The 12,013-nt window shown below is 51.7% G+C and overlaps 1 protein-coding gene across 7 annotated transcripts in view; it reads right to left on the bottom strand.

Annotated features, from left to right (window-relative positions):
* PLCL2 (phospholipase C like 2) overlaps positions 1-7,121 on the bottom strand; it is a 211,539-nt gene extending 204,418 nt beyond the window's left edge. For all 7 annotated transcript variants that reach the window (XR_011561751.1, XM_019964638.2, XM_070771823.1 and 4 more), the window contains exon 1: positions 6,822-7,121. Coding sequence is in view for 6 of the 7 variants with exons in the window: in XM_019964638.2 (XP_019820197.2) it covers positions 6,822-7,121 (300 nt within the window). In the remaining variant the exon portion in view is untranslated. The remainder of the gene's footprint in view (positions 1-6,821) is intronic.
* Between the last annotated feature and the right edge of the window lie 4,892 nt (positions 7,122-12,013).

The following is a 12,013-nucleotide window of genomic DNA, read 5'->3' as shown; positions in this document are numbered from 1 at the left end:
TCAACAGTGGACATAAAATATTCAGTAAACCGTGTTAGAAGCAGACGTACTGTCATCCAAGCTTTGTTACTCCATTTACAGGCAGGAGATTCAGCATCATCCTTAAGGGCCGCAGGACGTCAGGAATGGTAAATGAGCACTGGCTTCAACACAGAGTCACCAGCGGCATTAGCCCTTAGTAAGAGTCGGCCTGTCCTTTGAAACTCTGAAGCCAGGCAATGACTTCTCTCTAGCGCTGACAGTCCCAGAGGACATCTTCTTCTAATACACAGCTGTTTCATCCACACTGAACATCTGTGGCTTAGTGTATCCACCTGCTTGAATTACCTGAGCTGGATCTTTGGGAGAACTTGCTGCTGCTCCTTATACTCTGAGGCCACAGAGACGGCGTCTTTCCCTACACCTCAGGGCTTCAACCTTTTCTCCGGCAGCTTCCTCACCTCTCTCAGCCTTCCCAGAACTGAAGAGCGTTAGGATCCTTCTCTGGATGTGGCTCTGCATTAAGGGGATGTGGTGGCTGGTTGGATTTTCTCTCTGGACCACTCAGACCTTCTCCACACCAGCAAGAAGGCTGTTTCGCTTTATCCTTCGTGTGTTCACCGAGGCAGCCCTTCTAATTTCCTTCAAGAACTTTTCCTTTGCATTCATTCACAACTTGAGTGCACCGGGCTTACCTGTTGGCTTGTCTGGGCTTTTTGATATGCCTTTCTCACTAAGCTGAATCATTTCCAGCTTTTGATTTAGGGTGCGAGATGTGTGACTCTGCCTTTCAGTTGAACCATTAGCGGACACTGCAGGCCTACTAACCGGCCTAACGTCAGTCTTGCTGTGTCTCAGGGAAGAGAGAAGCCCAAGGGGAGGGAGAGAGAAGAGTCAGGACACACACACACACACACACAGCCCACACACAGAACACACACACAACACGGGTTAGGTTCACCATCTAATGTGGGCGCAGAGTGCGATGCCCCAAAACAATTACAACGGCAACATCAAAAACCACTGCTCACCGATCACCGCGGCAAATATAATAATGATGAATCTTTTAAACTACTGTGAGAATTACCAAAATGGGACACAGAGACACAAAATGAGCAAATGCGGTTGGAAAAACGGCGCTGAAAGACTTGCTGGACACAGGGCTGCCAGAAACCTTCAAACTGTAAGAAGTGCCCTACCCGTGACGCGCCTTCAAGCGAAGCACAGCAAAAGCTGGTCTGCCTGTCCAGCCCGCTGAGACTCCCACCTAGAACAGGTCTGGCCTAAGTCCCCTGCCGCGGGACCCCGCACCAGAGGCCGGCAAGGCGTCCCAGCCGCCCTGCTCTGCCCCTTGAGACAGGTGGGTGCCCGCGTCCTGCCAGCAGACTGGCCCGCTCACACAACTGGAGCTCAGTGCAAGTCACTCCATGCTCTGAGTCCCCTTAAGGGATGGAATTATTCTGACACAAGGGAAACAGGTCCTACTGACACCCCTCTGGGGGTTCTGACTTGGAGTCAGTACGCACACCCGTGTCAGGCACCACACCCTCGACTCACCGTTATCAACAGGAAGATGCTCGCCAGGCCGTGTGCACGGCTTAGATCCTGAGGCTGACTGGTAAAAATATCTGAATACGCCCTGTACACCAGCATCCATTCATTTGAAATAAAAAGAAAATAGCTAAACTCATCCGGAGGTCTGGTAGACAAGCAAATAATAACAGCCAAAAGTTATCATTAGTAAGGAACACAGCATCTCTTCTTGGATACAAAGGTGTAAGATAAGCGTCTGAAGGGAAAACGTGAATGTTCACACTCCACTTATACCTGCCTTTGGGCTACAGATAGCACTGCCCTGTTGTGTCAAATTCTGAGGCAAGGGGAACTTGAGCATTAAAAAAAGCAAAAGCAAAAGCGAAAAAGAACAGTCTCGTTTAGACCCCTTGCAGAGCACAGAGAACTATAAAAGGAACTGAACAGATTCTGGGAGACAGCATTCTAAGAAACTCACTTGAGAGGCCAAAAGCAGCAATTAAAGAAAACCAGACAGTTTCCTGTCGGTTGTGTCTCTGGACCTGGCGAGAAGCACCAGGCGGCCAGCACAAGTGTTTGGAGGCGAGGCTGGGAGACAGGGCAGGCAGGTAGCAGAGGGGGCAAGCAATTGTGAGTGTCTGAAAAGGAACACCCCCTGTCGCCTTCTGAAACTGAACTCTGAACCGCGCTAGAGGCTCTGAGTGGCTGAGCCCGGCGCGCCGCCTCCCAGCAGCCAGGGAGCCGGGCCAGGCTCATCGGACAAAGGGGAGGCTCACTGATTGGCCATCAGATGGTTCTGACCTAAACGACCCCGGCGGCCTGTCTACAGACAAACCCACCTTGTGACTCAGTTACTGTGGGCTGAATGTTCATGACACACCCACAGGCTTGCTGGGTGGTGCTGTCTCCCCCAGCAGTCTCTCCCGCTCCTGGGGGCCCCCATTCAGACAAAAAAAAAAACCCTCTAAAATCAAATGGAGATACTACTTTTTCAGATGAAATTCAGAAAACAGGGTTACTGAGTGCTGGCTTTCTAGGCAGAACGGAGAAATATAGCCCAGGTTTTGCCTGCACAGAGTCTAGTTTATTTAAACCATAAGGTACATTTTAAATATTTTGTTTAAATATGCATAATAGATGTGAAAAGCCTTCCCACACTGGGGGCTCGGCATCAAGCTGTGGGGAATCCACGTTCGCGCAAAGTTAGTGTGAGTTTCTCCTACACACCGTGACACTCTAATGGGGCAACCAGCGATACGAGGGGAGCTGCACTGCCTCCTGGACAAGGCCAAAGCTTTGGACCCAGTGAAACCAGAGGCTCTGGACTAGACGGCTGGCTGGCTACGCTATCTGTCAACTTCTTCTGACAGCAGAAACTGACATTCCTTCCTCCCCTGCAGAATCCCCCACATTTAAAGGGGAAAAATCAAGTCTGGTGTTCCCAAACCAATACTACCTTAACTACACAAAACAGGTAACACCGCCAGCGTAACCTGCAGCCATGCCCACGGAGTCCAACAGTCAGCGCCAGCACCGCGGGCAGGCAGCGACCCCCAAACGCGGGTTTCCTCCAGCCCCCATGGTGGGAGCAAGACCAGGCCACAGAATGCACACTCCTCATGTGTTTTGCCCATATGAATAGTGTTTCAGAAACAATGGCTGCTATCATCACTTTTAAATACCTGAATAGTATAATGGCTACATTTCCAACTTATTTTTACCAATACCCTAATCAGTACCCGCTGTGGTCTGAGGACAGGGCAGGAGAAGGCTTACAAAGAGACTGGGAGAACCGTGTGCGGCGACAGAATTGCTCCAGATCTGGGTTGTGGCGGCCGCTACATGACCGTGTGATGGTCGAACTGCACGGGACTAGGCGGTAGTGAGAGTGAATTTTACTTTATGCAAATCAGCATGATTTTTGACGTGCCATCCAAAATATTTAATTAGTTTTGATTAAAGTAAACCACCCAAACTAATGGACATTTAAACTTCATTTATTTCAAAACTTAAAAAAAAAATCCAAGGCTTAAAATGCCACTTCATATTTTTAGATCAAACTCTAGAATTAAAGGATGGAGCTATTTGTTTAAAAAAAAAAGAATGCCATCTGAACAATTAACCAAATTAATTGTTTCAAAATAAAGCGTGGATTGTAGTGAATGGTGTGATGAAATACGGAAAGAGAAAATGAAAGTGATGTTTTCGTTTACTAGACGACTTAGGATGACAAATATAACGACTTCTCCCCTAAAAATCTAGCAGTGGAGCTTTGCGAAAAATCTAAAAAAGTGTAATATTATTTTCAACCAGCTAAGGAAAAGTAGAAAAGTCTGGTGATGAGTTCCATGATTTATTTTTCTTCACAAGGTACTTGAAAGGTCCTACCAGGCTGCTCACTCTGAATTTCCACCAACACTCTTATCATAAGCAAGGAGCTCTCTTAGTAGGAATCTGTGCATCTATTTTGGCATAAAATGTAGTTTTGTAACAATTTCTTTCTCAACACCATATTTACAAAACAGATGGAGTTCCAAAGAAATAATTTTAAATAAGGAATACCATCCTGGTCAGCCTTCAGCGGATTACTGCGTATGTCCAGCACTCAGCAACAGTCCCCTCCACTGCCCACTGTTTATCCCATTTCCGCTGTTATTCCTCTCTCTGACTTGGGGGTCCCCACCTAAGAGGAAGGTCAAGACTGCAAGGCATTAGATGGAAGCCAGGAAGCAGGCATAGCCCAGCACTGCGACGAGCGCACCCAGCTGCACGCCTCTGCTCAGGAGTGAGCACCCAGACTCCGTGCCATTCCCTCAAGCCCCATCGTCGCCAGGCCCACTAAGGTATCACTGCCTCTCCACTCCACCTGCCTGCATCCATCCTGCTGTTCTAGAGACCAAGGAGAGACCACCGCTGCTTCACACGGGCTCCTGCTAAGCTGCTTATTACCTGTTTAACAAAAGTGAAATGTAATTCCGCCATTCATGTGACAAAAACATCTGGGCACTGTCTGCTGCTTTATGAGATTAAAGTGAAAGATCTCTTTAGTCTGTTAGGCTGCCGTGTCTTTAGGAAAACGCCACGCTAAATTTCTAAAAGCTGGATCCTTCAAGACGCCAACTGAAAGGCAGTAGATACTGAGTAATTACCTGTTTAAATATAGCATACCCCTGCCCTCCAATCCAGGCTTGAGCAACTTTCAACACTACTTCCATAGTCTTAAAGGGTATTAAGAAAATGCACATTGAAAGTGGAGGCAAGAAAAAGGAGTCAATTGGGGAGACAGAGGACAATAAATAAGACAAGACTGGGAAATTCCAACCAGCCATTTTAGAAATTAAAAGAACTTAGAAAAAACATATACTTCCTTGCCATTTCTCCATTCATTCAGGAAGCAATATACTGAACCCCTAACTTCCTCACAATGTATGTCTAGGGATACACCTGAGAACAAGGGAACAGCTGCCCTCAACAGAAAGAAGAAAAATGATGAAGATACGTGGGTAAGTTTCAAAATTCCATTGATTTCTGAGTAATTAATCAGTTCCCCATGTGCTTCTAGAATCTTCAAGGAAAAAAGGTATCTACCAACAAGTTCTCAATTCCACATATCAGAAATGTTGGCAAACCATCCTTCCTAGTCTCCCATGAATGTAAAATTAAAACAGATGCTGCTATAATTAAATAAGTTACACTGTGAACCCCACTGCAGACACCAATAAAATGTGAATTTTTTTTTTTTTTTTTGAAGTGCAAACACAGGCCCTCCAAAAAAAATTGAGGCAGAGGCGTTAAGATGAGCTTGCACCTTCTCTGGAATTTCCACCTCAGACTTCATTACCACCACAAAGCAAAATCACCACAAGTTATCTAGTAACCAATAAAAACAGATATGACCCGTAACTCTGTCAATGGGACTGATTCCCACGCATGGCTGAGAGCAACTCCCACAGCAACATAAGTGGCAGAGTAAAAGAAAATACAAGTCACCAAGAGCTAGGTACGTGTGCAGCGATAGCCTGCTCTGCTTTCCTTAGTTCAACTCTAAACACCTCCTGCAGATGGTCCATGAACTTGACCTTTAAGCCCTTCAGCCCTGCCCTTTCTCAGAGGTGAACTGGGCAAAAGATGACAAAGCGAAAAGCAGTTTCACAACTGCCTGTTACATGGAATTGCAAGGTGCTGTATTTCACCAGATAAGTACAGAAGCTGATAGCGCCGTCGGACACTTGCACGCTCCTCAGAAGGTTCCTGTAGGTCCAGCTAAGTTTCAAACACCCCGAGTGCCAATCCTCTTCACGGGGGCCCGTCCTACCTTCCTTGCCACAGGAAGGGTGGGTGCAGGCCCATCACGGTGCTTTGGTGCTCGCTGTCCCCGTGACCTCTCGGTTTTCAGAAAGCAACGTTTTCATATTTGCTCCAAACTTGAGCAGAAAGAGCTGGTCCTGCCTAAAGGCTCCGATCTGATCAGCTCATGGATCATTTATTTTTTTTCACTTCATGTCTCCAAAAATACGTTTACATTGCAGACCAAAACATAATGTTAGATGAAACCACCACAAACTCAGGAGTTCCTAGCATTACTCCTGGAGTTCAAGAGGCACCAAATGCTGACTTCCTTCTGCCAAATAACACCAGGCAAAAAGATATCAAAACAGCAAACCGCCCAAAAGAACTTCCACAGAACTGGAGGCCTGCCTGCTGCAGCAAGCAAAAGATTAAAACCCTGCAGGACTGTAATCTCCCAGAGCTTCTGACCCTAAGAAAGCTGAAAGGTGCCTGGACCTTCAGAAACCTACTCCATTTCTCTTAAGTTGACCAGGGATTTGTGCACCCTCTGAGTCTCACCGTTGGCAAGAGGCAACTTACAGACCCATCGGGAAAAAAAACCCTACTGAAGAATCTCTGTTAGCTTGCCTTCGATTCTTAAGAAAATGTTTTCACATGATCACCAACTGTCTTTAACATACAATGGAGACCGGGCAAGGGGTCTGTTCCACCAGCCAAGGCTGCCCGCTGGCAGAGGGTGCCTGCCGGACAGGTACCGGGCCATCGCTGCAGGCGAGCCCTGCAGAGGTGACAGCCCCGAGTCCCGGGGGACTGAGCACAGCTCCCCTTGCACCCCTCTCCATCCTCCCCAAACGCCATACGCACCGGTCCCCGCTCTGCCGCCCGCAGCGCCGCCGGCGCAGCCCCGGTTCCCGGGAGCTGGGGGCTCCCCCTCCAGCCTCCCAGTCCTGCCGCCCGGGGAAGGACCCCCCCACCTCGGATGGCGGGGGGCGGGCGACGCGCGCCCCTCTCCCACCTACCTTGATGATGCTGCTCCGGCGGGGCAGGCCGCCTGGCTTGCTGTCCCTGGGGAGCGGGCAGGCGGCCGGCCCGGGGGCCGCGGCGAGCGCGGGGCCGACCCGGGCTTCGCCCCCGGGCGCGCCGAGGCTGCAGTCTCCGTTGGAGACCCCGGCGCTGTCACAGCGCGCCCGCCCGGGCCCGGGCCGCCCGCCGCCGCCGCCCTCCCCGGCCCCGGCCCGCAGGGCGCCCTTGGCCGCCAGGACCGGGCCCGGGGAGGAGGGCAGGGCCCCGCCGGCGGCCCCCCGGCCGCGCTCCGCCATGGGCGCCCCGCGACCCGCCAGCACAAAGCCGCGTCCCCGCGTCCCCGCGTCCCCGCCGCCCGGGCCGCGCGGCCCCTCCTCCGCCGCTCCGCCCGCCGCCGCCTCGGCCGCTTCTTCCGCTTCTTCTTTTTTTTTTTTTTTTTTTTAATTTCGATGTGCTGTCGGCTTCGGGCTCGCCTTGCGCGCGGTCAGAGCCGCGGCGGCGGGACTATCGGAAGGTTCCTGCAGGGGGAGAAGAGAGACGCGGTCAGGCGGCCCGGGGCCCGGGGACACGCCCGGCACACGCGCCGCGGGCAGCGCGCAGCCCGGGGCGACGGGGGAAGGGGCACTGTCCGGGGACGGGGCGCCCTCCCGGGGACGGGGCGCTCTCCGGGGACTGGGCACCATCCAGGGGACGGGGCACCCACCGCGGGGGACCCACCCCGGGGGACGGGGCGCCCTCCACGGGACGGGGCACCCACCGCGGGGGACACGGGGCACCCACCGCGCGGGATCCACCCGGAGGACGGGGCGCCCTCCAGGGGACGGGGCACCCACCGCGAGGGACACCGGGCACCCACCGCGCGGGACCCACGGCGGGGAACCGGGCGCCCACCCCGGGGACGAGGCGCCCTCCCGGGGGGACGGGGCACCCGGAGCCGGCGCTGCACCCGGTACAGAAACACGACCGGCACACGCGCCGCCGCGGGCGCCAAAAACGCCGCGCGGCCCGGGGGGAAGGGGCGCCCCCCTCGGGCTCGGGGCAGCGGCGGGCGCCCCGACGCGCCCCGGCCACGCGGAGGCTCCTCCCGAGGCCCCCCCGGCCCCGGACGGGCGGGGGTGTCTCCCCCGACCCCAACCCCCCCGGAGGCTGGAGCGCGCCGGGCCCGCCGGGTACCCCCGGGGTCAGCGCAGGGCGGGCAGGGCGCCCGGGACCAGCCCGCCCACCCCCCGGCCTCCTCGGGGCTCCGCGCCGCCCCCTTTGGGCCGCGGGGACCCTCCCCTCCCCGGACGCACCGCGGCCGCCCGGCTCCTGCTCCAGGTCGCCGCCGTCGCGGCCGCTCCCGCCGGGCCGGCTCATCGGGCCGCGGGGACCTCGCTGCCCAGCAGACGGCGACGGTGGGCAGCTGAGGGTCGACGAAGGCCCCCGGCCCCTCCGGAGCTCTGGCAACCGCCCGTCAGCCGCCGGCGCCCCGAGGGGCCACGAGCACGCAGGCCACGGGCCTTCTCCTCGGGGCCCCCCCGCGGGCCAGACCCGCTGCGCGTGCAGAAACCAGCTAGGTTCTCCTGAACCGGGCATCTGTGAGCGGGGTCAACCCGTGGCAAGGACGCTGGGGCCGGCAGAGGGGACAGCGAGAGGCGAGAAGCCGGGGACGCGGGCAGAGCCCGGCCCGGGCCCCCAGGGCTTCGTCACATCGTCCGCCCCCAAGCGCCCTCCCTGAGCCGGCCGCCAGGGATGCCCGCTGGTCCGCAGCCCGCGCCCGGGGTCAGCCTCCGCTTTGGGATAAGAACCCTACTTGGATCGCTAAGCAGGCCCCTCCGGTTCTTCCTTCCTCCTCCCTCCTCCAGTATTTCAGGTCGAGTCAGCAGCGTGAACACCCCAATCTTGTCACTTTTTGTCGCGCCGCCCCCCCCCCCCCCCCCCCCCACTGCGCGCCAACATTCCCCCACACCCCTGCTGTCCACCCTTGGAGCCAAACACGGCGCACATCCCTAGCTCGGCGCCCCCCTCTCCACCCCAGACGCCCTGCCCGCATCTTCCAGCCCTCTCCCCGGCTTCTCCAGCGCGTGTGTTTCCTTTTCCGGGAATGCGCTTCCCGCAGGGCGCGAAGGAGAAACTGACCGTCCGCTGGGGGGTGAACTTAAAGACCTTGCTTTCATTAGCATGGTGTAGCCAACTGCCAAGGAGCCTCTGAGGAGGAAAGCAGCTTTCCATACATACACATCCCCACTTCCCTGCCTCTGAAGCAACTTCAGATACCTGTTATTCTTGGGGGGTGTTTGGGTTCTGATCTGGATTCCTGTTTTCGTAACCTATCAGACAGACTTTTATCCCTCTCTTGCAAATCTGGGCCTACGTGTGAACATCTAATGTCACATCAATGAACAACAGTGTTTGAATATTTTATTCAGTCCTATCCCTTTTCTTTCTTTCTGCCCTTTTTTCTAGTTTGGTTCCATTTTTTTTTTCCCGCCTTGTGATATGTTTGCAGGAAAATATATTCAAATAATTCAAATCAGGTTCTGAAGCTGTCTTATCAAATGTGTAGTCATAATAGCCTGTGAGTATGCTGTGGGGAGGAAAGGAAGAATGCTAGGCCTTTATCCTTAAAGTTTTCTAATTTTGATATTTTGAGTAAACACCTGAAGATATTTCCAACCTTTTCCTGCATTTATCAATCACCAGTAATGTGCTATGAGAGTCATATCTTTGCAACTCATACCACGAGTTTCCTATGGTGAGGGGGGACATATAGACTGAAATCTACAGGGTGCTGTTTCTAAAACCTGATTCTCCTAATGCTTCCAAAATGAAGACCTATCCATCTCACTCTGGACTCCCAACAGGTCAAACCAGGGAGACGTCATTGAAATAGACTTGGCATTTAAATTAAAACGTTTCCCAAAGCATCTTGGCAGACCTGTGCCAAATGATGCCAGAAGCCCAGGGCCTGTGCCAGGTTCTTTTCTATCCCCCAAGCGCCGTCTTCCGCGAGCCGCTGGTCACACGCCTGCAGGTGTCGGAGGCGTGTTCCTGCATCGCACACACGGCCAGGCTGGAGGCACATTCTTCGCGGGTGGTCACGGGAAGCGGCGAGTTCCCATCACACGCACCGTGCTCAGCCCCCAGCAGGCTTTTTTTAATAGCTAAACTCTGATTTTTTTTCATCCCAAGCAGCACAGGAAGCAGTTGTTCCTCCTCCTTTCTGCTTGTTTCTCCACAGTTACTAAGTGATTACTTTCCACTTCTCCTATTCCATGAGCAGTGTTATTGAAAAAGAATTGTAAATATTTTGCCAAAATTCTCGCTGAGTGCTTTTATGGCATTGTAAAATTCATAGAAGTTCAAATTAGAAAAGGAGCCAAGATGTCATAGTCATCTCTCAGCAAATACTGTCTAATGGTCCCTTCCGATGACTCTTCAGAGTTGGGCAATAAGAGAGAGGCAAGACATCAGTAAAATGCTCATTCTGAATATGGTGTTTATGACAATTTGTTGTCTCTATATACCAATGGTAAGATGCTGATGAATCGTTCATAATGTTTAAAGTAAATATATACCTCTAAAAATCTCGTGGTTTGGGGTTTTTTTTGTTTTTTGTTTTTTGTTTTTGTCATGCCATCAATTCATCTAAGTTTTCTTCAGATTTCAGTCTGCTTGGGCTTTTAATCATTGTTATCACCCTTAACGGCGCGACATTCCATTTGTTTGTGTCTTAAATCCGATGCCTCAAACATGGGCTCTGCAGGCTCCCTGGTCGGTAAGAGCCTTCCTGCGGCCTCCCAAAATAACACTGACGCTGGTTGCTGACTTCTTGCCGTCACTGATACCCTTGTAGGATATGAATTCGTATCTAGTTTCCAGTTTGCAGCCTCTAACGTTACGACTCTAAATTTTTCTGACTCACTGAACACTTGGCCTTCAGATTATTTTTCCCTCAATGTGTGATGATAATTTCCATTTCTCAAACCTCTATCCCATTTTATTTCTGTATTTCTTTCAAGATGCAGTACAATTCTGAGCCTTCATATTTGACTGCTCCCCATATGTTTAATGTGAGCCTTAACCACAGCAGCAAGTAGAAGACCAAAATGCTTTAAGGAAATACCAGATTAAATCAGTGTACTGGTCCACACTGGCTACCTATTTGCTTCCTAAACTAATCCTAGATGTTGATTTGAATCTGTTATGGTCCTAAGGGTTGGGATTATGTGTATTTTATCATGCTTCTCAGCAAGAAATATGTAGCAACTGCCTTTCTTCCTCAGCACCCATGAGGCAAGTTAGACCTGCCAACAACTTTCATTTCATATTCTTCCTCTCCTCTTACACTGAAGATCCCTCACCCATTTTGCTTGGATCCACCCTACATATGTATACAGCTGCCAAGAAGTTAGGCACTCAGGGAATTACATCACGATCTCCAGCCTCTGAGGAGCCACTGCGTGAATTCATCAAGTGGTTTTCGGTGCCTACTGAGTTAGGTGGCACTTTGAGGGAATCTATTAATTACCGGAGATTCAGTAAGATTATTTTCTTAGCAAAAGTAACAGTATGATCTGCTCTACAAGTCACTGTCACTCGGTGCACTGCTTTTGTAAACGTTCACATGTGTGATTGTATTCCTGCTGGTATTTTACTGCAGGAATCATTGCAAGTTCAAGTGCTTGTAGGAGCCAGGTAGATAATAAAGCTGGAAGGATTTGTTTCCTAATAGCACCATAATTTATAGTTTTCAGCAGTGACACATTTGCATGTCAAATACAGAGGAATCCTGACTCATCTTTGGTTGTCCAGTTTGTAAAAGTGCCTTGGTTTTAGGAAATATTTCACTTCCCTCCTAACTCAAGGAAAGATGGTGTGGATGACCAGGTGAGAGGCAGCATTATGGAGCCATGGGGACTCAGATACCCTGGTGAGGAGTCTTATTGCTGCCAAGAGGAAATCGTGGCTCAGTGCTACTCAGATCATCTAATCTTTTCAGAGAAACCATGAATCTAGAATAGAAAACTTGATATTGGGTTAGTGCCTTCTCTTAAGGACACCCACAAAACAAGGTCTCACGTAAGGTCTACGCAGAGGCTTATGTTTTCCTGCCCAGCTGCTAACTGCATGATAAGCAAAGTGTAACAAACGCCTCCCAGATTTGGCGTGTGTTTAGGTCTTGTAGATCTGAGTTCTAAGAACAGAT

This window comes from Bos indicus, chromosome 1, assembly GCF_029378745.1.
Source record: "Bos indicus isolate NIAB-ARS_2022 breed Sahiwal x Tharparkar chromosome 1, NIAB-ARS_B.indTharparkar_mat_pri_1.0, whole genome shotgun sequence".
NCBI classification, from domain to species: domain Eukaryota; kingdom Metazoa; phylum Chordata; class Mammalia; order Artiodactyla; family Bovidae; genus Bos; species Bos indicus.
The sequence above is the reverse complement of the archived record's forward strand: the minus strand, read 5'-3'. Positions and strand labels throughout refer to the sequence as shown.